The sequence below is a fragment of the Glycine max genome, chromosome 3 (assembly GCF_000004515.6).
Source record: "Glycine max cultivar Williams 82 chromosome 3, Glycine_max_v4.0, whole genome shotgun sequence".
Taxonomy (NCBI): Eukaryota; Viridiplantae; Streptophyta; class Magnoliopsida; order Fabales; family Fabaceae; genus Glycine; species Glycine max.
The window spans coordinates 1,438,108-1,464,460 of NC_016090.4; the positions used below are offsets into that span (position 1 = coordinate 1,438,108).

Here is a 26,353-nt window from a genome sequence, read left to right on the forward strand (position 1 = left end):
AAAAAAAAAAAAAAAAAAAAAAAACAGATCTTCATATCTTAAGATTCATATCCAATATGATCTATTGGAGATGCCTTAGACTTGAGAAACACCACATCCACCGACCACATGATGCCTTGGGTGCACATAGTTATGTCTTTGCGTTGGGCTTGATTCTTCGAGTGTGTTCGTTTTCGTCCTCCAAATTAATAAATAATAACTTAATATCATGTTTATATGAAAAATAAAAAGTATTATTAAGATAGTTTTTAAAATGATTAGTATAAAAATTGTTAATTTGTGATTAAATAATAATATATATTTCTTTCATATTTAAATATAATAAAATTAACTAACTTTTGTGCTAATTAGACAAATTAATTAATATCATTTAATTCTATTAATCACATTCATATGTTTTTATTAAAACTTGATATTAAAAGTAAAAAAAGAGACATTAGAAATAACATCTCAATTAATAGAGAAATATTTTGAAATAATATCATTAAATAAGATAAAAATAGTTAAAATTTATTTATATTTAAGTCTATTTATTTTATTTTTCTTATAATTGAGTTCAAAAGAGAGTATTTATTTACTATTTTGTGCAATGTGCTATAAAATATATTGTGAAAAAGAAGTGGTACAAAAGATATAATTCTAACATAAATATCCAATGTAGAAACAAAGCACTAAAGCCAATTATTTGAGCAGTATGGTTAAAATTCAATCAACTGCAAGCCTTGAAAATCAGGAGGTGTAACTGAATTATCGGAGTGGTGTTCTTAAGTTATAAATTTTTAATATTTATGTTTGATTACTATGGATAAAGAAAAAAAGAAAAACCTGCAAGCCTTGAAAAGTTTGCGCCATACATTTTTAATGTAAGGATCCTTTCACATTAATAAGTTATATTATCATAACAATAATATTAATTATGTTACAAGAGAGTGACACAAATAGTAAATTTGGTAAAGCCTACATAAATAATGGTATGTCCTGCTACAATTGTTGTGTTTTCTTTTGTCGTATCAGGAATTCTTGACACCCATCATTGCTGTTTCACTATCAACAGTGCTTTACCATTGCACGTGTGTTTAAAGTTTGAAGTCAAATAGAACTCTTCATGAATAAGATGACAAATTGACAAGGCCCAACATTGTAATGACCTAATGTTGACAATTTCTTCACAGCCGAAAGGTTCATGCCGTGGTATATATGATGGTCCAAAAAACCATTGCAATTTGGAATTTGACCATTTGAAGCGCCAACAATGTGAGAAGTTAAAATAGCCAAGTAACTTAGATGCATTTCCCCACATGCCATAATGTGACAAAAAAGACTAGAAGGGTAACAATTTCATCCAAGACACACCACACCTCCTATCATTTTTCCTCATGTGATTTGCAAGATTGTAAGACACAGGTTTAATTCTGGTTGGATAAACTTCTTTATAAAACTCATACAAGAAAAAAATGAGAAAGAAAAATGAAATAAGTTTCTTTTATAAGCCAAAATTGAGTTATACACAAGTTAAAATCAACATTTAGAGAAGTTGATACAAGAAATTTTTTACAGATTAACTTATGTAAGTTAACTTAAGCTTATAAGAGAAGCTAATTTAATTTTTTTTCCTTTCTTATTTTCTTATCCTGTAAGTACTTATGAAAAACTTCATCCAACCAGAGCCTAAAAATCGTTCAAAAGCTGGACACTTCTTGCCGAGTAAAGAAGTGGCCAGAAGGGGAACCATTAGGCAAGAGTGCTAATCTCACAACACTAGCAGCACCATTTTCAACAGATAAGATGCCAGTGTTTCTGTTAATGTCTGTTTTAACAGAACCAGGACATACACAATTGATGCACAATTTTTGGTGCCTATAAGCCAGAAGCCTTGTGTATGAATTCATGGCTGCTTTTGAGACCATATATGCAGACAAATAGGTTGGCCACCCTTTTTTCTCTAGTAAACCATCATCTAAGTCTTTCATATACTCCTTCAACACCTCATCTATTAGCTCTTCAGTGAGATTTTCAGTGTCATCTAACACACTCCTAGCCCATTCATTTGATATGTACTGAAACACACCATAGCAAATCTGTTAATGTTGTTGAAGTAATATAACATCATATTTCAAAGAATTTGATTCAAATACACTTATTTTACACTATCATCCAATCAAAGGTTATCTACCATGATTTCTGATTGATTGATTGGTTGTGTAAAAAAATTTAAGCTAACAATATATTGAAATTAAATTTTATTTGAAACAATCCAAAATTATGTTATTTTGGTACCTTTAATAATCCTGCTTCAGAGGAAACATTAACAATCATGGGTAAATTGGATAACTGAAGAAGGGGAATAAATGCCTCAGTTGTTTCCTTAGCACCATAGTAGTTTGTTGTTAGGCATTTTTCTGCCATCTCATAAGTTTGAGGTAACTCCTTCCAATTAATTTTTGGATGGCACCCGAATCCCGGCGTAAAAAGAAACCCCAAATCATTTTTTAGAAAGCTTTTTAATATAGATAGAAACAATACACTCAGAGTGTAAAAAAAAATATGCACACTGACCATGCCATCTGTATTGAATCCACTTATTCCTGCATTGTTCACCTGCACATGTATTTGAAAATTTTTATTGCTATGGTGAACTCATTGAGATTTTTCAACATCACCAATATAAGTCATGAAAGGTTTTGGTACTAAGAGTCTAAACTCTGAATCAGGTTGGTGTGAGCCAGATCAGGCTGAGCTCAATGATTTTGCAGATCAATCAATTATGAAAACCATTCCAAGATAAACTACAAATATATTGTTAGCTTGTAGAATTATGAAAACCATTCCAAGATGAACTACAAATATATTGTTCATCCTAGGAAGACTTATTAGGGGAACAGATGGAGAATTGGACCATTAAGAAAATACATAAGAACAGTAAAAGGAAAAGTCTTGGACAAGCACTATTCACCGCCAGTGTTGTGCATCAGAATCACCAGACAAATGGAATTTGAGAATCATATTTTTCAATTGAACAAACTAAGTGGTGGGGGACAATGCATATGCAAGATTCCAATGCATTGTCCTATATATTATTAAAACTCATTAAACTGTGTGCCTTTACACACAGAAAAAGAGAAAGTAGAAAACAAAAAATAAAAGATAAAAAGTAAAAAGGAAGCATAATTCAGAATATTCAGTACTATCTATGATCAAAATCTTCATACCAAGATATCAAGTCTCCCAAACTTGATCTTAACAAACTCAACCAAAGAAGCAACACTAGAAGGGTCAGTGACATCAAGCTGGTGAAACACCACAAGGTCAGAGAAACCAAACTCTCTCTTCAATTCCTCAACAGCTTGGTAACCCCTCTTCACATCCCTGGCTGTGAGCACCACCTTGATTCCATTTGAGGCCAACCCTTTCACTGTCTCCAATCCTATCCCTTTGTTTGCACCTGTGACAACAGCATATCTGAAAAAAAAAAAAAAAAAAAAAGCTCAATCAAAATAATCCTTAAAAATGTTACCAAAAATACACACATAGAAGGAAAGGAAAGTAAGTGTTTAGTTGGGCCCAAAACATAAAGAGAGAAAGTGCTACCTTTGTTTTGCATCTGCCATGCCCATTAGTTCTTGTTGAATCTGGATGAATTGGACGCACAAGGAGGAGGAGGATAATATTTAAAGTGGATGACGGCTATTAAATAATGTAAGTTCACTTTTATTCCATATGAAAAAAAATGTTAGTGCCGAATATTATATAGTCATATGGGTTGGGACATCTTCTAGTATGTGTTAAATATTACTTTGACATTTATGTCAGTGATGTGATATTGTCCCTATCATAAAATAATGCTAATCTATCTCTCCTGGATGTTACACAATAAAAAATAAAAAAATAATTAAATGTTCTTAAAAATATGAAACGGTCAAAAATTATTATGAAAGATAAATAATTTAAATTTAATTTTAAAATATGTAAAAAGTGATCCATATTAAATAATTTAATTATAAATTAATTTTTAAATTTTGTAATTCAGTATAAAATTAGTTCTTTAAAAATATAACTTAGGTTTAAGCTTAATAAAAAAAATAGTATCATAAACTTAACAGTAAAACTCATTTGTCATATATTTTTACATATTTATATACTAAATTTGTAATTTTTATTTTTTATAGAAAATTTGTCATCAAATCGTACTTTTGTAAAAGAATTTTACTATTTATCCATTAAAAATATTAACAATGGTTATTTATTACTATCTGTTTGATTCTTTTTTAGTAGAATTGGTTTGGTTCATCTAGAAAACTGAGTACATAATCGCCAGAATAAGAAGTGATGGAGACAAGAGGCATGGATCAAAATCCCAAAACTCGCTTGAGAGGTTTACCTAACGACAACAGTAATTGCACACCACAAAGGACTTTTGTTCTGGGTTGACTTTAGCTGTTTTTTACTGTTAATTATTTTGAGTGCAGTTGGACATTGTTAAAGGGGAAAAAATTCAACTGCCACTTTTACCATACAGCCTTTATTTTTTTAATTCTTAAGAATTAACACAACAACTGTCAGGGACTTTATAATTATTGATAAAGTTAAATTTCTTATAAGTTATGTTATTTTCTGTTAATAACTGATAAGGAAAAAAATGAAGGGGAAAGAGAGAATTAACTTGGACTATTTATTTTTTGGTAACAAGTTGGATTATTTGATAAGAGAGAAAGCAGGATCAGGATCAGCTTAAGTCTCAAGCAGCTAAAAAAAAATTATTATAAAATTATATTTTTAAAAAAATAATTAAAATATTATAAATAATTATTAATTACAACAATTAATTTAATCGATAATTTTACATCATAAAAGTCTGTAAAATTAATTTTAAATAAAACAATAATAATTTTAATAAATTATTTTATAAATAAATAAAAGATCTCAAATTTAAGGTTTTTCAAGTCTTTAAACTACACCCTAAGAGAAAGAGAATGAAAATAATTTAAAAAATGATCGGATTGATTATAACATCCTTCACTTATTTTTATTCATCTTTGTATCTCCTTGAATTATCTCTTTCTTATTTTTCTCCAGCTAAATTATTTTAATACTTTATTTTCTTATTATTTTATTCTATTTTTTTATTTTCTTTTATCTTATTTTTCTCTTATCTACCAAAGAGGACATTGGGATTAATAAAAAATTGTTTCAATAACTTGTACAATCTATCTTGATAAACTCGTAGAAGTCTCCAAGTAAGAATCTGCCTCTATTTTTATATTAGATCTTGATTCCTAATTGTCCATGTGATTTGATTCCATTTTTTTAAAATATATTTTTCATTTATATCTTTTATAAAAAATTTATTTTATTCTTTTATCTTTTAAAGTTGACTCATTGTTAATGTTTCATTTTAAATAGTAATTGTTTTTTTTATTTTGTGACATAATTTTAAACTTTTTTTTTTACTTATTCAAAGACAAAAATTATTTTATTTGATTCACCTGCAATAAAAACTATTAAATCCAACTAACATTTAAACTAAAAAAAATCATAAATATAGTAAAAATTACATGAAAAGTCAATCTCATGAGTAGCTGAAAAAGTGGGAAAAAAAAAAGAATTAAGATGTTAATGAAACTCACTTTTTATATGAATTTTATCATGTATTATATGACCTTTTTGTTTTAACATTAGTTGAAATTGATTGTCTTTATGTTAATAAATCTAATGGTATAAATTTTATATTAAATAAGTCAAAAAATTATTCAAAATCATACTCCAAAATTGGAAATAATCATTGTTTTAAAAAAGGCAACATAGACTAAATTTGAGAGATAAAAAATCAAAATAATTTTTTAAAAAATAAAAAAAAACCAAAAAGAAATTTAGTAAAAAGATAAATGAATAAAAATATATTTTACCCATTTTTTATAAATTATATATATATATATATATATATATATATATATATATATATCATTTAAAAGAGATAATTTTGTTAGAGGCAATATGATGATTGCGTGTGACACATCAAACTTAAGACTACTTTTTTAAGCCGAAAAAGCTGTGTGTCAGTAGATCTTCATGTGTTCTGTGGTGATTCATTTTATTTTTAATTGCTGAATTAGAATAAGGTTCATCCCCTAAAAAAATAACGTGATTAGTACATATTTTTTATTTGTAGAAGTCGTAGTTGGATATAAAAAATTTACAATAACTCATATACATTGAGTTAAATCTTCTATAATATGATACATGTCCTTATTTAATAAGAATCTATATTTCTTTATGTTAAATTCTTATTTATTTTCTTTTAAATAAGTTTATCTTAAATAAACAATTAAATTACATATTTATATTTTAATTTTTATTACGAATTATTCTTATTTGCTACAATCGTACATAAAAAATTTATTTAGAGATAATAATAATAATAATAATAATAATAATAATAATAATAATAATAATAATAATAATAATAATAATTTTATCATTATGAAAATTTATCTTATAAAGTGAGAATTGTAGGTGGTAGCTAAATGTTGCACAAGTAAAAAATAAGAATAAACAAATAGACATTGGAAATGTTTTAAACTTAAATTTATATATCTATGTTGAAATGCAATATATACTTTATAGGGATAATTTGTAAGAGATAAATCTCACTGTCACGGTAGATTTTGCCCATCAAATTGAAATAAATTTTACTGATCAACTTAGATTTTTGTTGTTCACAAAATTTATTGTATGCTGTGAACATAAACTTTGAACTTAGATACATTATTGTAAATCTTACATGTGTGAATGTTGTAAAACTTCTTATACTATGTTTAATTTTTACAGATAAAAAAACCTTATATATCTAAATATAAACTTAGATAATATTGATGTAAATTTAACTTCTCAAACATAAATTTTGAGCTAGGGATATGTTCAAGTCTTATCTCAAACACATGATTTTTAACCTTACATTAGGCTTGTAAAAAAAACCTTCCATTAAAAATAACCGTTATTTGAAATAAAAACTTCTCATGTATGAAATAAAGTTACCCCAATTTTAAATTATTTTCCCCCACAAGCTAACATTTAACTAGCACATCCAATGACCTTAAATGTATAAGCACCAAATCAGCATAATTAAGGAGGGGTTGTGTTGTTCTAACTACACTACATAATTCAGGGCTAGCTATGATCATTTCCCCAGCTGGTCAAAGAAAACACAATAACAACTTTAAGATTGTAGCACAATTGAAACATGAAAGGTTCAAATATATAAAAGTAAATTACTCTGCAATTAATATAAAAGACAAATTAAAAATCATATAGTACATAATCTTAATGATGTTGTTAATTAAAATAGAACTTCAAAAGTCTATAACTTCATTAATGACAGCTACGCTAGTCCATTAATTATGGTGCAACACTTTCAAGGTTGTTCCATCTAAAGTCTGCATGAAATTTCTCAACCTGTTCACAGTCGGTCAAAGAGAGAATGATGTCCGCCAAATTAAGGCATTGTCTTGTCTCTTAGTTGAATAATTCTATTGCTTTTAGTTAAGGCTAAGCATTTTATTTTTAACTTTTTAAATAAAACCTTGAATCAAAATTTTAAATTATTTTTGTTTAATTAAACCATATTTTATAATTTAGATATTTATAAAGTTGTTTTTATTTTTTCCTATATTCTAATTAGTTGCTCCTTAATTTCAAGTTTTATTTGTAGTTCACGGTCTCAATTAACTAGAGTCAGCTTATTAATATTATCTCAATCTCATCTTTAATTGTTTATGGTTAATGTATCTAAAATCTAGATTAAAAAATATTGGATTTATTATTTTTTTTCTTTAAAAACTTTTTGTTTTTAGTTCCTAATTTAAATTTTGATTGATCAAAGTTCTTGAATTTTTTCTTCATTACCAAATTTAGTCCCTGTTATCAACTAATACCATTGACCGATAATATAGCACGACATGTAATTTATTTGGTAAAGAGTATTTTTTTAATCTTTCATCAACTAATTTGATGTCATTAAAATTAAATTAAGGACTAAAAGTAAAAAATTCAAAAAAGTTTAAGAAAAAAAATACTAAACCAACCCAAAAATATTCAATGAAAATAAAAAATAATTTTATTTGAATTAAAATATCCTTATTTAATACTTCAGTTCATTCTTAATTAATGTCTACTCTACACCGCTAAATCACTAATTGTGAATACTACTGTATCTAGATTAAAATATTAGCAAAATAAATAAAAATTCTTTGTGTGATGAACTAAAATATAAATAAATTTAAATCAATTCTTTCCTTTTTAATGATACCATCTTCAAAATACCCCTTTATGTCAATTATCTTCTTATTTTTGTCTTATGCAATTAAGGAAATGTATTGTTTTTCTTTTTTAGACTATCAAAATTAAATAATATTAACTAATTTTCTTAATAAATATGAATTATTTTTTATTTTTTTCTTATATTTCAATCCAAAGAGAATATTAAATAAGGATATATTTAAAAGGGACTTAAAATTCTAAAACATCACTTTTTTTAAAAGGATTAAAACAACTAAAAATATAGTATTATAGAAAGGATGTACAGATTATAAAGTTGGATAGGTATTTTTTAGAATAAAGGCTAACAAGATATTTTTTAACATTTTTTCTAACACACATTCAACGGTTGAAACTTATTAAAAACTACAAAAATAAAGAAGAGAGTTATCAAATGAAAAATAAGACCTATTAAAAAATTATAAATTTTAATTAATAATAAAAAAATATTAAAAAATATGTTAAAGAACGCATCCTTAACACTTTTTTTTTAAGATACAATATTAGGTTCAAATTTCATTCTAATCATTATTCTAACCTGCAACAGCAAAACAAGTCTTGCATGTGCGTGAGCTAGTGAGAAATTGATCTGGACCGTGAAATTTATTAATTAAAAAAATGTACAGATAAGATTGATTACCAGTTTTTTCTAATTTTATTTTTATTTTTTTTACTGTATTCCTTCTTTTCCATTATACCATTTTGCCCTTCCTTTTCTCTTTCTTCCCGTCTTTCCAATTAAAAAAGCTCTCCGGTAGCGACTATGAGTTTCTATTCCGACGATCTACAGCGATGATGGTCAAAGATTTTAACCATTGCAACCAAATCAGAAGTGACAAGTTTCGTGGTGGCGCCAATTGAATGCGGCAACGGAGATTATCGATGAGAAGAGGAGCACAACAGTGGCTGTTCGACGAGGGATGGAGGTGTTCACAGTGGTGACCGGTGAGAGAGACGAGTGTGCAGGGGTAAAGTGGGAAAGAGAAAGAAAAAAAATTGAAACTCACCTTGTGCACCCTGATCTTTGTAGCAAAGTAGTAGGATTTACTTAACTTAGACCTATAAAAAAAATTGAGTTTGATGTATTTGACAGATGTCCACATATTTGTATCTCCATGTGCTTCATAGCTTAGGACATTAGTTATGTGGCAATGAAAATGCTTGTGGGAAACCGGCTACAGGCACTTTCCGGTTGACTTGCTTGAGCGCATGGAAAACGGGTGGACCCACCTACACCAAATTCCTACCTTCCAGAATAGTATATCCACCGTCACCGCTCTCGTATAGTATATTCCAAAACCTTTCTATTTCAATTAAATTAAATTAGTTTCCCACTCCTTCTTCTTCTCAAATTAGTGAATAACAATGCATTTTTTTTTTGTTTGTTTGTCCTTTTAGATTCTTCCAGAAAGGAAAATCCCAATTTTGACTTTTTAGGCGCTGATAAATTACAATGCATTTTGGAGGGATGTTTGATAAATTGTCAATTAATTGTTAATTTCTAACAATAGGAATTCAGAAATAGTAAAATAAAGTATTTTTTATCAAATATTATGATAAAAGTATGAGATTAATAATCATGCACTAAAATAATTTCATTATGATTTAATTATAAATTATTATTGGTATAACTTTTAAAATAATTATGAGAAAAATTGTTACACGTTGATTGTATAAAAAGTTTTACACAAACATCTAATCATAAATTATTATATATGATAAATTTGTTGATTTTTAAAATAATTATTTTAAAATAATTTAAATGGTAATTTATGATTAAATGATTATGTAAAACTCACATTAAACTCAATAATTATTATCATTATCAATAAACTTAACATTAACATATATTGTGATGCATGATAATCTACAAGCACTTTTCTATTTGTTTTAAAAGTTTATATACGATATAATAAAAATAATATACCAGATTGTTAAGACCAGATTGTCATTGAATTTTCACTCATGTTTTCACGATTTATTAATACATGTTCTAGATTGTCAGTAATACATATGAAGTTTTCTTTTCTTTTCTTTTCTTTGTTTTTTTATAAAGGAATATACATGAAGTTTTCAGTGTTCTAGAAAATAATGACAAAGCATGAAGTTGCTAAGACGGTCAAAGACTCAGCTAAAATTTCCAACTCTATTAAAACATGAAGTGAACAGTTCAAAATCAAGTTATTCATATCAAAAAGAGAGTAGACCTAAAACATGGGAGTTATTTTATTAAAGAAAAAGTAAAGAAAAAAGAAAAAGAAAAAGATGCATGGCCATAAAAGAGAGAGCGTGAGAAAGTACTTGCTAGATTGTTAGGGCAATTCTAGGGTTGACTTGGATGGAACAATTCAACACGCCATCTCGATCCCATGCATTCATCGATATTATCACTGGGTAATTTATTATCCCACAATTTTAGATTTTCGTCTTCCACAATATAACGCAATTTTGGTTTTCTAAAATCTTCTAGAAAATCTCATCACTTTTGACTAATGTTTATATTGTGATTGGATAAGGAAAAATAAATATACAAAGGATAAAAGGTGAAAAGAGCAGAAGTAATGTGAAGGGGAAAAAGAGAATTTAATTGTTTGGGTTGTTAAGAGAGAAAAAAAAAATAAAGAAATACAAAAAAAAAGTTTTGAAGTTTTTAAGAGAATTATATTATATAAAAAAAGTAGTTGGAAAATTTAAATTATTATTCTCTCACTCGCCCACTTTCTTGTCTCATGAGATGAGAAAATATGCACAAATGATAGGCTAATGCATTTTATTTCTTTCTTGGCTATTTCTTAGTGACCAAATCATTTGAAAACACTGATTATTGGCTATTTCTTTTCAACTAATTTCTTTGGTTTCAAACAACTATATAATATAGGGAATGTTTTAAAAGAGGAGAAATTTAAAATGAAAAAAATAAGAAGAATTAATTTTAATCTTTAGATTATAATTAAAAAAATTGATGGTTAAGATTAAAACCATAACTTTTAATACATCATGTTTTTTAATTGATTTCAAGAGTTACTTTTTAAATCGTTTACTTAAAAAATTGATTTTACAAATTAACTTTTAAGATCGATTACTTAAATAATTCATACTAAAAATTAATTTTTTAGATTGATTAACGACCAATTTAAAAATTAATTTTTAAGATCAATTAACAACCGATATAAAATGTCTTTTTTTAAATGATGTAAATTTTTTTTCTATAATAGTTTTCCCTTAGCTAGATAAACATGATATATTAAATATTGAAGTTTTAATCTAAGCCATCAATTTATTTAATTATAATCTAATAGTTAAAATCAATTTTACTCATTTCTTTAATTATTATTCTCATTTGTTTAAATTTTGTGTGTGGGAGAATCTGGAGGGGTAGGGCCCGAGTCCCCCTCCCTTGAAATTTTTCATGTATACACTTGTACATTTTTAACTTAATTAGTATACGTTGTTATTATAATAATTATTAAAGCAATAATTAGTGTAAAATTATGTAAAATTAGTTGTGTTTTTGTTATTATTATCATCTAATATATAACTTGTTAATGCACATATTTTTTATTTTTCTTTTTTTTAGTATTTAACTAGGCATAAAAAATATCAATTTTTTTTTTTGCAAAAACATGTTATCGACGCTCTTTATTAGACAATTTTTTTAGGGAATAGACAAAAAATTTAAGTGCTATAAAATTTTGTAAATATAACATTTAACTAGTATAAACTAAACTATTAATATAGATATTACTAATTTATCTTTATGATACGCTATAATAACATCTAATATATTGATAATATATACTCTCTAATTCAAACCAAATTCAACCTTTTATTCATAAATATAACTTTAATTATGATTTGGTAAAAAAAAATTTAATTATGAAATTATTATATCACTCATACTGTTTTGGTGAAATTATCATATGTTTATTTTCTCTTTGATCGTATTCTCTAAGTTTTTTAAGTGAACATCTTATTCTCTAAGTTACTTCTTAATTATTCAATATTGTTTATAACTTTATTAGTTATAGAATGTAGTTAAAGAATGATTAACTTTGTATAGATTTTCTTTTAGTAAATTTTTAAGGTTATGACTAACTATTGCTTTTAGGATATTGGAAATCACGTATAAGATAACTTTGAAATATTTTTTTTCTTTTAATTTTTAAATCAATACCCAAACATACTGGTTAATATTTGTCATTTTTTATTTAATATATGTAGGAATTAAATTCAGATACTAGAAAATTTATATAATAATTTACACATGTTACTCAATCAATTGAGTTACACTTTTTTTAAAATAACCAAATGAGTTACACTTATTTGTTCTCTTTAGTAATCTAAATGTAACGTTAGTTAGGTATATTAATTTCAACTCTATACACATTTAAAATATTTAGTTTTTATTATATTATGTATTATACATTTCAAAATTTATTTATTATTTCTAAAAATAGAATATTAAAAAAAATCTGAACTACTTTCGATCAAAATACCAAATTAAATTAAATCAAATTTATTTTATAATCAACAGGGTTAGATAATAAAATTAAAACTTTGATAAAACGTATGATTTTTTTTCTTCAGAAATTCAATTAAATACTCTTGTCCCATAATTAATATTAGTTTCAGATGAATGATATGTTGGGGACTGTTTGTTTTTTTTTTTTTTCCCTACCGAATGGTTCTAAGTTTCCAGTTTTCTGTTTTAAAATGTATTTTTGAAACAGAAACGTGTTTGGTAAAAGAGGCTGAGTTAATTTTTGTCTTGTTTTCAAAACAGTTTTTACTCTATTTCAAAAACAATAAAAATGAATTTATTAATTTTTGTTTCAGTTTTTATCCAATTCTCACACATTCCCTTCACACGTTGTTGGTCTCTCTCTATTTTTTTATCCTCATCGTCATTGGCCGTTCGTTATTCTCCCTCTGGCACGGTGCTTTCTCTAAATAAATATTAGCAACATTCTCTCTAGACATTCTTTATTATTAATTGGATATTTTTTTAGATTTGTAAAATATTGTGAGTCTCTTTATTTATTGAATTTTATTCGTAATTTTGTGGTTTCTATTAAATTTCATTAAGTTTTAGAGTATTGGAAGACATGTATTAGAAAATATTGTTAAATCTTCTCTCTTTTGAATGACATACACATATATCCATCTCTTTCTGCAACATTCTCATTATTTTGAAAAGTAAATGAAACTTTCAATACTCTTACTATGGTAACTTGGCTGCAATTTCATCTTTTCATTTAATTAGCATCCATGTTCTGTCTTGTACCAAAACATGTTATACTTTCAAGGATTTAATTAAACAGATGATCAATCTGGTTTAAGTTGGTTGCATTCCATTTATTTAAAGTAATATGTCCTTAGGTTTGACACGTTATATAATCAACATAAACTGGTTGCAATAATGATGCATACTTGATTGTGCAAGTAGCCATTCTGAATGACCATAAGTATTTGAAACTTGGAAATCTGTGTAGGTAAACAATGCTGGAATCCCTGGAGCACATGCATGTGGACGGTGAGGCTTTGGCTGCTGTTGGTATTATGGTATGATTTTAAAATATGAGTCACTTTCTAGTATTGGAAATGGATACTTAGTGTAATTGTTAGTACAAAGTGCATTACAGATTAGCTGCATCTTCTATTAGTGTTCAATATTGTTAACCGGTGTCAAACAAGAAAGTTGAATCAAAGCACTAGGACAAATTTTATTAGTAAACGTGAAGATTGATTGAATGTGAATATGTTGATTACAGTTCACTTCATGAGCTTTTCCTTTCTTAGCATTAAACATTTTTTTTAACTGATACTGTTACATTATCTGAATTTTAGTAACTGTGGTTCCTGAAATTCGAGAACCAGAAAGAACCTCTCCAAAACAAATCAATAAGAGTATTATTTTTTCATAATCTGAATTACACACATCATCCTATATATAGAACTTGGATGATGACAGTAGTGTAACATTAATAGAAAGATATTAGAATATTTTTATAATAGAAATCCTAACAAAATACTAGTACTAATATTAGTGGTGACAAACAACATGTCTAGTACAATTACTACCCTCATGCCAGCTTGACACTCCTGCTTCTTCCTCTTCTAAGTCCTTCTTCCTATAAGATACCTAATGCTTCGTGTAGCAAGTGTAATTATGTTACTTTGGTAAATTATTTTTCCCATTTTTTTTTTAAAAAAAAGATTGAAGATTTGTTCATAACTTGAATCAAGAATTGAAGTTTTCACATCATGCTTTGCACTTATTGATGTTTCCTTATCAAGAAAATCTGTTGCAGCCCAAGGTATAACAAAGACAGTGAAAGGAGGGAGGCATTGGTTGAATGACATTATTGCCCTTCCCATCATCATTCATTCTTTCTTTCACTCACTCATGCATGCAGACTGCGTCTCTCTCGTATCTTTATTTATTTCAAACCTAATCTTTCCTTTAAGCGCTTAATCTTCTTCCCACTAATTTCTCTAACGGCTATTTTCCCTTTAATCAATCAATTAGAACAAAATATTCACTTCCAGCATTCAGTTACAATTTAAAAAAGGAAACTTTGTGTTATTAAATGAAAACAATCCGTGTAGATATACATATTAAGATAAAAGAAAAATAATTTTCGATTATTAGATTGGGAGAAATTGATTAAGTAATTATGATCTATTACTTTGAATTTGTTAAAATTAGATAAAAATCATATATATCTTACTTTAACTTTGATCCTTTACTTATTATCAATTTAGTTCTATTAAATATTTTTAAAATGATAAATATTTTTTATCATTAAAATATATTTTTGATCTCTAATAAATATCTAAATTTTGTCTGTTTTTTGATAAAAAAAAAATTATTTACATTGAGTCTCTAATAAAATAATAATTTTACTTTTAATACTTAACATTTTTTTGTAATCCATGATAAATTAAAAAATTGTGTATTTGTTCATTGATAAAAAAAATTTATTTGTTATTAGTCTTTTTTTTTAGGAAACTAATAAAAAATGAAATTTTCTTATAAAAAAATAAATACAAAAATTGTTAATCTATGTGAAACTAAAAAAAAATACCAAGGAACAAAATTAAAAATTTCGTTTCATCAGTAAACAAAAATGTTACATACTAAAATATTTTGCATATATTTTATCAATTCGATATGAGAAAAGCTACATGATTGTGTAAATGCCTTGTTGAGTAGTGAATAATGCCATCCAAGAATTTAATAGGGGTGTCATTAATTTTGGCAATGATCATCATTCAGGAAATTGTGATGAGTTACCTATAAGAAAAAGGTGCCTTGTAAGATTCTGGTGTCAAATTAATTGTCAGTGGAAGAACATACTAAGCAAAACTGCTTATATATGAGACTGATGGTCATGTAATTGATACAAGTGCTTCAGTCCAATTATAATGCACTTAACTGGTTTTTGTTTTTCATATCAGAAATTGAATTTGTCTTTTATTTGCCAGTGACGAGGAATTTCAAAGTTTTAAACAAAAAGGCTAAGAGTTAAAACGTTTGTCTCATCGTTATAAAAAAAAACGTTATAATTGGTGTAAACAACGAAACCACCCAACTATTATCAAATATATCCAGCATAGACTCTACAATATATACCGAACTTTAAAAAGTCAAATTTCAATACTTTTTTTAGTGTAAAACAACAAACTTAAGACCTCATATAAATTACTTAAACTCGTCTCTAGACTGACCTTAGTAGATTCAAAATTAATACAATAATTCCCAGCAGAAATTAATGGAGACATATATTTCCCTTTTTGCTGTTTGCCATCCGATACTCAGCGTTGCTAGTAATAAGCATAAATTAAGAATCTTTGCAGCAGCAATTTGAGACGTGAATTGCACAGGTCCCCCAAAAAATTGAAAATATCGATAGGATATTATTTTTCATGAACGAGAGGAGAATACACAGGATACCACATATTGCTTCGCACATACTCCACAGCCTCATCCTGCAACATTAACCACCCAGTTAGCAATTCTCATTGATTTTGCAATGTTCAGAGATGTCAATACATTATAGACTAGTAGCATTCACTTAATGGCAGATTCTCCAGTAGACAGTAGTTTAACAATATCACAAAGATGTGTAATCTGAAAATTTTCCATACTTTTGACATATGGGAAAGTTCCTTGGGCCCCACATCACCATGTCCTTCTGCCAGTTCTTCTTCAACTGCTGCTCGAAGCACAGCAGCCCCGACCTCTGCCGTAACATCTCGTATGCTGCAGCATCCAAAGTCATTAACAAGAGAGGACAATAATATCAGTTATTGAGAAATTTTTAGCTTCTAAGATAACAACCAAATCAACAAGAGCATTCTTTCGCTTACTAAAAAAACGAGTATTCGTCTTTTTAACCATCTTAGAAGCTTTTATATTTAGGAAATGAGTGAGAACACCTTTCACGGTAATAACATTCACAGAATCACAGTTTTAAGTTCATTAAATTTTGCAATTTCATTTGTTTGGGTCATTATTAAAGGCAACAGGAAAAAGCAAAGCCAAGAGAAAATGAAAAGCAAAAGATATCAAGAGAAAACGGAATATTACCTATCAACGGATGGATACAAAATTCCTTTCAAGATATCTTCCTCGGCCATGTATGAAGCAAGGCTGTAATGATCAGTATATGTTAGTAATTTATTTGAAAACAAACATCTAGTGACATCTAAACAGAATTAGGAAAATTGAAAAGGAAGATGCAATTTAAATCAAATGAAATTAGTAATATAATTTTCATCATATAACTTGAAGAAATGCACTGAAGATAAATAGTACTACTTGAAAACCTATGGCAAGTGCATGTGACTACCAACTAGTGCACATGTTTTCTAGACAAGAAAATAAACACATAGGGCCTAAATAGAATGGATTTCAAAAGAAGTGTAGAGAACAGCAAAGATGCTGCACGACACATAAGACAGGGGCAAACAGTTCAATGATTATAGCAGCCCAGTGAATTCAATTATGCTAGGACTCTATAAATGTCAGAAGACATCTTTCCAAACTTCCATTGATGCTAGTTCCAATGGCTTTTGGTTAATAAAAAAGAAACAATTTTCCAAATTAACATCATACCATTCAGAAGCTGCCTGCAACATTCCATCTGTTATAAGGTGAGCACCTGACAGAAGAGTTCCCAAACCAATTCTGGAATGAAAAAGTTAAACTAGAAGTTAGTAAGTTACACTAATAATTCAGCTGACAGGTATAATTCAGAAGAATATACAAACCAAGGAGATAAACCCTACCCTGGGAAGAGGTACATGTTGTTTGCTTGATTTACATGACCCACTTTTCCATTACCTGCACAAAATTTAAATCAATAGATTCTTCAAAAACTGAGGAAAATAGAATTATACAAGATACTTCAAAACCAAAGAAAGTGGTAAATGGTAATTAGTTACCAAGATCTACGTTTTCGAAAGGGCTTCCGCTTGCAAACACTATATTTTCCCCAGCATGCTTAAATGCATCAATAGAAGTGCACTCAGCTGTCCCCATACACATAAAAAAAAAAAACAAAAAGTCAATGAAAAAACATAAACATCATTAAGGAATTATGAGTGCTTGATGAGCCTTGTACAAACAAACCATTCATGGTGGGGTTAGACATGGCAAAGATAGCAGGTTTTGTTGAAACAGATTCTCTCATTGCCTTAAGCACCTGAGTCGAATCTCAACCATTAAAATTAAGAAATTCAATTACAGAAAAGCTCACAGTACCAAAGCTGTCAAAGATGTCTATTATTATTTAATATAATTATTGAGGGATATGACATGATAGAATTTATATAGTAGAAGGTAGTTACCTCCTCATTGAAAATACCACCAACGCCAGACAAACCAAGGAGCACATGTGGCCTAATCTTCTTAACCTAAAGAACAATTGGTTTAAGAATTAAAGGATGGCTATAAAAGTGTGCATAATCTTTAAAATTAGCTTCAATAAAGTAAAGAGGGTTTAGTCCTTTTATATCAAAGTAATTCTTTTCAATGCCATAAAGTAGATCATTGAGCCAAACGAATTTTCCTTGATGAATCCTATAACATTTACCACTTCAATTATACTAGCACCCTCAGTAAGCCCTTCTATGTCTCTTGGATTTTTAGCAAACGGAGCTGCAGCTGGGTCTAGACTGTTCCTCTCAGTTGTGACTAGACCCTGCATAAAAAGATGGCATTGTTATCAAACTTAATCTAAACATTTAATGAAATAAACTGCACACCCTTCATACAAATATGAAATAGCCACATCAAAAAATTATTTATTGCACACTATTAGTTATTTCTTCCCTCAAGCCAACAACATTAAATGCAAAGACAAATCAAGACAAAGAATATGATGAAAAAATTTAAAACAGTGTTTAGATTACGCAAAATTCATTCAAAATCATAATTGAAAAGGACCTTTTATTATGGATATAAAAGTCAACACAAATATGTAACTAGAAGGACTAACAATGCAAGTAAAGGTCATCAAAGCATACATCTTTATCAATCAAATAGAATTGGCTTTTGGCAGCTAATTCACTGCACCCAGATATCTTTGCAACTGTTTGGATGGCCATTTTTAGAACCCCAAGTCCTGCACTGTAATCCAGGCAAAAAAAGCTTGAGGCAGAAAGTAGCTACAATGCAGAGTGTAATAGAACATCAACAAAAGTAATGAACACCCAATATTATGCTCATCATAATCAGTTTTGCAAGTGAAGTACCTCCCAGCTCCAACCACAACTATCTTTTGGTTCACAAAATCAGTCAATGGTCGGCCTTGGGCTCTTACAGTTCCCAATATTCCAGCAAGTGCAACACCAGCAGTGCCCTATAGGACATGAAGTAAAATTGAAGTTTCAGTAGTTACTTCATTAAAGCAGTGTTAGATAACACATTCAACATTTTCTACAAAACAATATTTAATCTCACTTTCTCACCTGTATATCATCATTAAACATGCAAAACCTTTTCTGATATCTTTTCAGGGTTTCAAAAGCCCACTTCATTTGAAAATCCTCAAACTGATAACATTAACACAACAATCTAGTTACAAAAATTGATATAATCTAAATAGAACATTGGGAGTCAGTAATATGTGCTAGAATAAATACAAACCAATGCATATCAATGGGAAAAGGAGAAAAAATAAATAAGCATACCTGCACAATAGCCTTGGGCCATCGAGCATGAACAGCTTCCATAAATTCATCTACAATTGATAGATACTCTTCACCTTCCAGCCTTGGTTGTCGAAGTCCTAAATCTGCCACATTAAAATGTGAAAAAAGCCAATTCCTTCTGATATCAACTAACAAAAATTAGCATGCTAGCTTTTGGTATGGTCTTTGCATTTGAGAAAAAAATTACAAATCAAGGAAAAAACAATTAAGAATACTTTAAGAAATCAATCAAAAGATTCAATATACTTCAGTTATTCAAATACAAAGGAACATGTCAGAATTTTGAATATGGTAGTCTTTTATTTGGCATTGATGTAATTATATTTTATTTTTGCTAATAGGTTCCTTTTTGCATATGAAAAGGTACAAATAGAATCTTGTCATAAATTATTGGGAATAGTTCCTCAAAAGATCAAGAATGTCAAAGCAATTGAATAATCACACCAAAATATCATGTTTAAGTATGGGTTCATATTATTCAAATGCCAAACTACATAAATCTAGGTTGCTGACAGCTGAAACTGGTAAGCATGGCATTTTCTTTAGTTTACAAATAAAACATAAGTCCCTAGCAACAATTGAGTTAGTCGGGTTGGAAGGGAAATTGGCATCCCAAGGCTCAAAACATGAAAAGTTGTAAACTTTTTGGTGGTCTAATAATTGGTTCCTTTCCAATGCTGAAGGTAAAGACAACTTAATTGGTCCCAGTCCTATGTCTATGGCAACTTTTTGACTGATGTCTATGGCAACTTCTTCTTTTGTAATTGTTTTAAATTTCCAAATAAGCTTTGCAATGAGCTTAAATCTATAGTAAGAAAGTTTAGTGGAGTACAACCTCTAAATTTACAGAGCTAGCCCAGCTTTCATGAGAAGATATGTGCAAGGCGAAAAGCAAGGTGGGTTATTTCATGAGAAGATATGTATATATATATAAGTATTTGGTCCTCCCATGAAATTTCCGGCTCCATAGTCCATCCTTGTTCCCAAAAAAATTCATGAGACAAGTAACAGATATAAATAAGAAAACAAAAGATCTAAAAAAACATAGTTTTACTCACAAAGACGATCTTCAAGTAACTTTTGATTGTTGGTGCCAACATCCAGCATAACTGGAAGTATCTGTCAGTTAGAAATACAACACATGGTGAGTTAATAAGAGAGCCTTTATCAAGTTAGTAGTTAAACAGAAGAAATCTAATAAGCGTATTATTCCACGTTAATGATTTTAATGAAGCCAGAACATCATGAACAAATTTTCAAGTAATTTATAGAAGCCAAATGTAACTACACATGATAAAATTACAAGCATTGATGAAATTGTATCTATCCTAGCATAAGTAATAACCAATAATCCTGTCCACTGCTTCCCAATCCTAGGCCACCAACAAAAGATCCATAAGTAACTCCCACCAGATGTATGTCAGCAAACAATGAGACAAAAACAGCCAGAGATCGGGATAAAAAATAGTTACATGGAGATAAAAAGAAGCATACTCTTTGTGGGTTGATACCAGCGGCAGCAACATACACATCAAGTTTTCCTATGGGGATTCCAATTCCCTGAACTCCAAGGTCACCTAAGCCAAGAATTCGACTTCCATCTGTTAAGACAATCATGTCTACCTGCAACAGAAGAATAAGATGATAACCAAACATAATGAATGAACAACTGCAAGCCTATTTTATCACTCAATAAACCAAAACATACCAAAGTCATCGAATTTTAATAAGATAAAGATAAAAAAATAAAAATAAACTAGGAGCTTATAAGCTTAAATGCTACATAAAAGAGCATTTTAAAAAATGTTACTAACTAATGAAATAAACTCCTTTACCAACAACTCTATTTTGGTCAAACAAGCTTTAAGATCAAATAAGCTAGAAGCTAGCTTATTCGCCTTGTCAAACACACTCATGGTATTTGGTAACCATAATCAGAGATACAAGATCAATGTCATTGAAAAAAATCTATACAAACTTAAAAATCAGAATCAATTTTAATTATAAGAGATTCTCCCGTTCATTAAAAAGAAAGAAAAAAGTAAATAGCCCAACCTTCCCTACTTTTCTTCATGTTTCACAAACCTCACCTCATTTTAGAACCTACACTAACCTTCCTTAAGAGGAAATATTTGTGAAAAATTCAAAAGAAGTTATGAGAATATTTATTTTGTAGAAAGTAAAATCAAAATCATCAATGACACAAACTAAATAAAACAGTTTTGGATAGATTAATCTGGATCCATACAAATTCTAATAAAGAAAACCATATTGCATTCTATAACTAACGGTTCCTTTCACAGGATTACAAATTTTGACATATACATATTGAGAGTTATTTTTTATTAAGCTACAATAGACGAGAATATCACAAATCCAAGTTCCAAGCCAACTGAATATCTGTTTGTTTATCACTCAAGGAGTGGAAATTTACTAAATTCAGCATTAGAATTAGATAATTAAAATAACTGTTTCAATAGTTCAAATTGAATAAAACAGTGTAAGAATTAGAAGGGAAGAATATATGAAAAAATGACTATTTCCAATTTCAATAATGAACAAAAAGAAGATGATACTGAATTTCTAAAACTAATGCAATACCTCATGAGCTGGCCAGTTATAGATCATTGACATCATCTCTCCTTTATCTTTGGCACTAAAATACATTCCACGTGGACGCCTAAATAACCCGGAATAATTTTGACACACTAATCCAACTGTAGGGGTATATATTATTGGAGCAAACTCTTTAATATTATCAATAAGAACCTGGAAAAAAAATATGACGACATTAACAGAAATTTGATCATATTCTTACATTAACAAGAAAACTTAGCTCAAAAACACAACAGCAAACTTCATCATCTAACTCACTCTGTAGTACAGAGTCTCGTTCCTGTCATGCAGTCTATTTAAGATCCTCCATTTTGCCAGGGAAACGACTTTATCTGGTTGCCCCTGAGTATTATTCTCCAAAGATCGGAATGAATTCACTGGAAAAGAAAAAAGAAATAATTATAGCAATCAAATATTATTAAGAATAAAATCACAAAGGGTAAAAAGCCTGAACTCAAACACAACACTAGTAAACTAGATAATAATTGCCTTGTTGGGATAAACTTCTCCATAAGTACTTATTTCATTTTTCCCTCTTATTTTCTTCTCCCATGAGTTCTTATGAAGAAGTTTTCAGAAGATAGGCCAAATGACTACTAGTGAAATACCCCAACCAATGAATATCAGAAAAAGTAGTTCTCAAACTTACTAAAGCGATCATATTGCTGCTCAAAGGATATAACACGAGGAGGTAAGAGGCCCCGAAGCCCCAATCTGTCCCTTTCAGTCAAAGGAAACCCAGTATCCTGCATTCCAAGAATTCAAAAACCAAAAAAAAAAAAAAATCAGAGGTTCAAGATCCAGAAGAAGACTATGAAGAAAGGTTTCAAGACCAATTTTTTTGTTAAGCATTCAACCAAGCTTTAATCACATGCCATGGAAAATATCAATGACACCAAATAGAATCAGCTTCTACTATTATGTTTCCTCTTTTTAGTTTTAGTTTTTTTTTATTTTTTTGCTTAAATGAAAAGCAAAAAGAATTAGCTTCTATTTTCACATAATCACGATAAGTTCATTAATCAACACTCTAATCATCATCAACAACAAAATTTTGGCTTTCAAACACGCACCAGTAAATAAACTGTTAGAAGCTGTGTAGTTTCAGCTAAGATAAAACACTGGTAAAAAAAGGAAAGCCAAGTTAAAAAGTTTTTGTGATGCGAGAAAGAAACCTTGTTGAACCAGGGATCGTGGAGTATGTCGGCACCGCGCTTGTGAACAATGCACGGACCGGGAATCGCGGCGGAGAACCGCCGCGATCGGGCGAGGTTGGAGGCGGCGGCGTATCGCACGAGTTTCCACATCCTCTCTCTCTCTTCTCTCTGAGGAAAATTCAACACCACTGTGAGTGTGTGTTGTTACTAAGTTGAGCTTCTTAATTTTCTCGAGAAAAAATCAACTGCGTCTACTACTGCTACTACTACTAGTATGCTATGCTAGTGTCGTTTTCTTAGGTGGAACCACATTTTCCCGAGAAAATTAAAAACTCTGGAAAACGGTAATAGTCGAGGCACCGAGCATTTATAGCTATGAAGCAGGACACGGACACTCGACACGACACTGTTATGGACACTTAAACACTTGTAATGTCCAAACTCGACACGACACTGTTATGGACACTTAAACACTTGTAATGTCCAAAATATAGAACATAGTATAGATATCGTGTCACTATCACACATTAACATGAAATTGAAGTGTCCATACTTCATAAATTATAATGAAAGAGAAAGAAGTAATAGATAAGATGAATGTCTCCCATTTGTTCGGATAAAAATTTTAGATATTCGTAGGATTAAAATAATTGTCATTTTTTAATGTTAGAAATTAAAATTAGCCTTGTAGTACTTTTAAAGATTACTTTAATCTTATATAAAAATTTAGGTGAGATAAATCTGAAAAGCTTTTGAGATCCTTACATCAACAATAAAAGTCAAATACATATTATTATAAGATATGATATGAGTCAATTTCTTGCGAATTAACTAATTTTGTTTGTATGATTACTTTAATGTGTAAACTATGTTTTGATTTGGGTGTTGAAGAGTAATGTTAAAATTAAGCAGTCATGCGGTCCTCTCATACCTACTTCTAAATGGGAAGGTTGATAGTGTGATTTAATTTACTAAATTCTTCTTCTCTTCTTTTTTGTTTTTTATCAATATATTAATTTGGTCAAATTGAGTATTGATCGTGTCTTAGATTTGGTTAATCTTTTCTAATTTAAGTTTTCCTTAACTTAAAAAAGAAATTTTTAAAATAAAAAAAGTTTTTCAACGAAGAAGTCACGGTTGAACATTTTTTCCACTAAAAAGTCAAACATTAGCCAATGTTGTATTCCTTTCTCGTCATTTGCCCACCTCTTCTGCCATGCCATTTCAAAAGGGGGGAAAGTAGTATTATTTTTTTATAGAAAAATATAAATTATATTAAACTCAAAATGATACAAAAATGAACGGAAACGGGGCATACTCGCAACTAGAAAAAATCAAAAGTATCCCTAATACAAGAAAACCTATATCAAGATGCTAAAACAAATGTAACAGGTGCGCTTATCTATACATAAAAAAACTTAATCTTTCTAATAATCTTTATTACAGAAAATTGATAATCTTCAAAAAAATTAATAACTTATTTGATTCTATTTGATGAAGAGAATATTATCATATTATAATTTGTAACAGTTCATGCTATGAATGCTGAAAAAGATCAATAACCACAAGTCTATCAACAAAGACTAATACCATTGCCGTGTAATAGTTCCCTAAAAGTGATACTTGTCAAATCCACTATGTTACTATGTCGACCTCTTTGTCTTTTCAACTTGCTCTTACACTATGTGTTGCACAGTGACTTTCAGGTTCCTTCCTGATTATCTTTCTCTCGTCTTGTGGCCAAAAGCAATGTTGTGCTCCACTTTTTCACCTTGTAATATTTCCTTTTTGTCTACTTTCTATAGATAGTGCATTATTTAATTTCTAAGCGATGAAGTTAAGATTATGCCATTTCCACATTAAATGGCTCACAACAAACCTTTTTCTTGAACTTGTTAGTTGTCACCCAAAAACACATACAAATACAATCAGCCTCCGAATAAAACTTTAAAACTAAAAATAATAATTGTTATCGGAATACAATTGGCATAACCTTTTTATGTGCCGGTCAAAATTCGGTCACAGAAAACCCTTTTTTTTATTTACATAATTAAGAGAATATAAAACATTCTACTAATATTATTAATATGATATGACTTGATTAATAGATAATTTTGTACTTTGAACATGTAATCATAAGTTTGATATTTAACTCCTACTTATGAAAAAACATGTGTTGAAATAGATTAATCTCTTAAGTGAATTTCAGTATTTTGACATATTATAATCTTTGATTTGCGGTTTAGGTTGGTTGAAAAAAAAAATGGAATTTGATTCCATATCAAAGGCAATGGATGGAGATTGCTTGGTCCTTCAAAAAGTTGGAACCAAATTTGTAAGTTTCATTCTCTTATGACTTTTTGTTCATTCAATTAGTGGGCATCAATTATTCCAGTAATTAATAGATTGGCAACACCCCATAAGTCTTTTCCTTGTACAGCATAATAGTACAAATATACAACTTGCATGCCTAATGAAATTTTCAGTTATACATTAAAAAAGGGACCAGCCTGTTACTCTAATTTATATTTGGGTCCCTTCTAGTTTCAAAGTTTCAAATTATGAAAAGACTTCTTCAAATTAATTTGCAGGACTTATATCACAACCTGGCCGAGTAATCCATCTCTAATACGAAATCATTTAATATTATATTTCAACAGTCAACATTTTATACAATTCTTTATTTGTTTCATTCGTTCTTAATTTTTTTTTATAACTTTTTACTCTCTCCCTCTATTTGTGCGAGATAAACTATATTTTTGTCCTTTTTAGTTTAGATCCCATTTTTATATAAATTTAGTGATTATGTAATACCAATTTAGTCAAGTACAAATAAGTGGTTAGGTTAATCCAAGTGGTAATGTTTCAAGTCTCTTAATAAAAAAGATTAGGATTTAAATTTTAACTTTTTATGAACCCAAAGGATTGACGCAGAATTATGTTCATATGAATGAAAACGATCTATCTTAATAAAAGAATCTGTATTTAATTTCACCATATGCAAAAATTTATTAGACCAGTAGGAGTTACACATCACAAACAAAATTAAT

The 26,353-nt window shown here is 28.8% G+C and overlaps 2 protein-coding genes across 2 annotated transcripts; both read right to left on the bottom strand.

The window, feature by feature from the left end:
* Window positions 1–873: 873 nt before the first annotated feature.
* On the bottom strand, window positions 874–3,748 carry LOC100806995 ((+)-neomenthol dehydrogenase). Its single transcript, XM_026127717.2, has 4 exons — window positions 3,589–3,748; window positions 3,210–3,459; window positions 2,278–2,598; window positions 874–2,057 (listed from the first exon to the last, which is right to left on the bottom strand). Exons 1-4 carry the CDS (start codon window positions 3,612–3,614, stop codon window positions 1,680–1,682), a joined length of 975 nt encoding a protein of 324 aa, XP_025983502.2. The 5' UTR covers window positions 3,615–3,748; the 3' UTR covers window positions 874–1,679.
* A 12,203-nt stretch (window positions 3,749–15,951) lies between these two features.
* LOC100811081 (NAD-dependent malic enzyme 2, mitochondrial) lies at window positions 15,952–23,800 on the bottom strand. Its single transcript, XM_003521139.4, has 19 exons — window positions 23,322–23,800; window positions 22,796–22,892; window positions 22,405–22,523; window positions 22,132–22,299; window positions 21,025–21,153; window positions 20,589–20,649; window positions 19,510–19,613; window positions 19,288–19,371; window positions 19,072–19,178; window positions 18,844–18,946; window positions 18,411–18,518; window positions 18,166–18,231; window positions 17,948–18,020; window positions 17,761–17,847; window positions 17,605–17,659; window positions 17,432–17,503; window positions 16,904–16,966; window positions 16,462–16,576; window positions 15,952–16,302 (listed from the first exon to the last, which is right to left on the bottom strand). Exons 1-19 carry the CDS (start codon window positions 23,451–23,453, stop codon window positions 16,231–16,233), a joined length of 1,815 nt encoding a protein of 604 aa, XP_003521187.1. The 5' UTR covers window positions 23,454–23,800; the 3' UTR covers window positions 15,952–16,230.
* Between the last annotated feature and the right edge of the window lie 2,553 nt (window positions 23,801–26,353).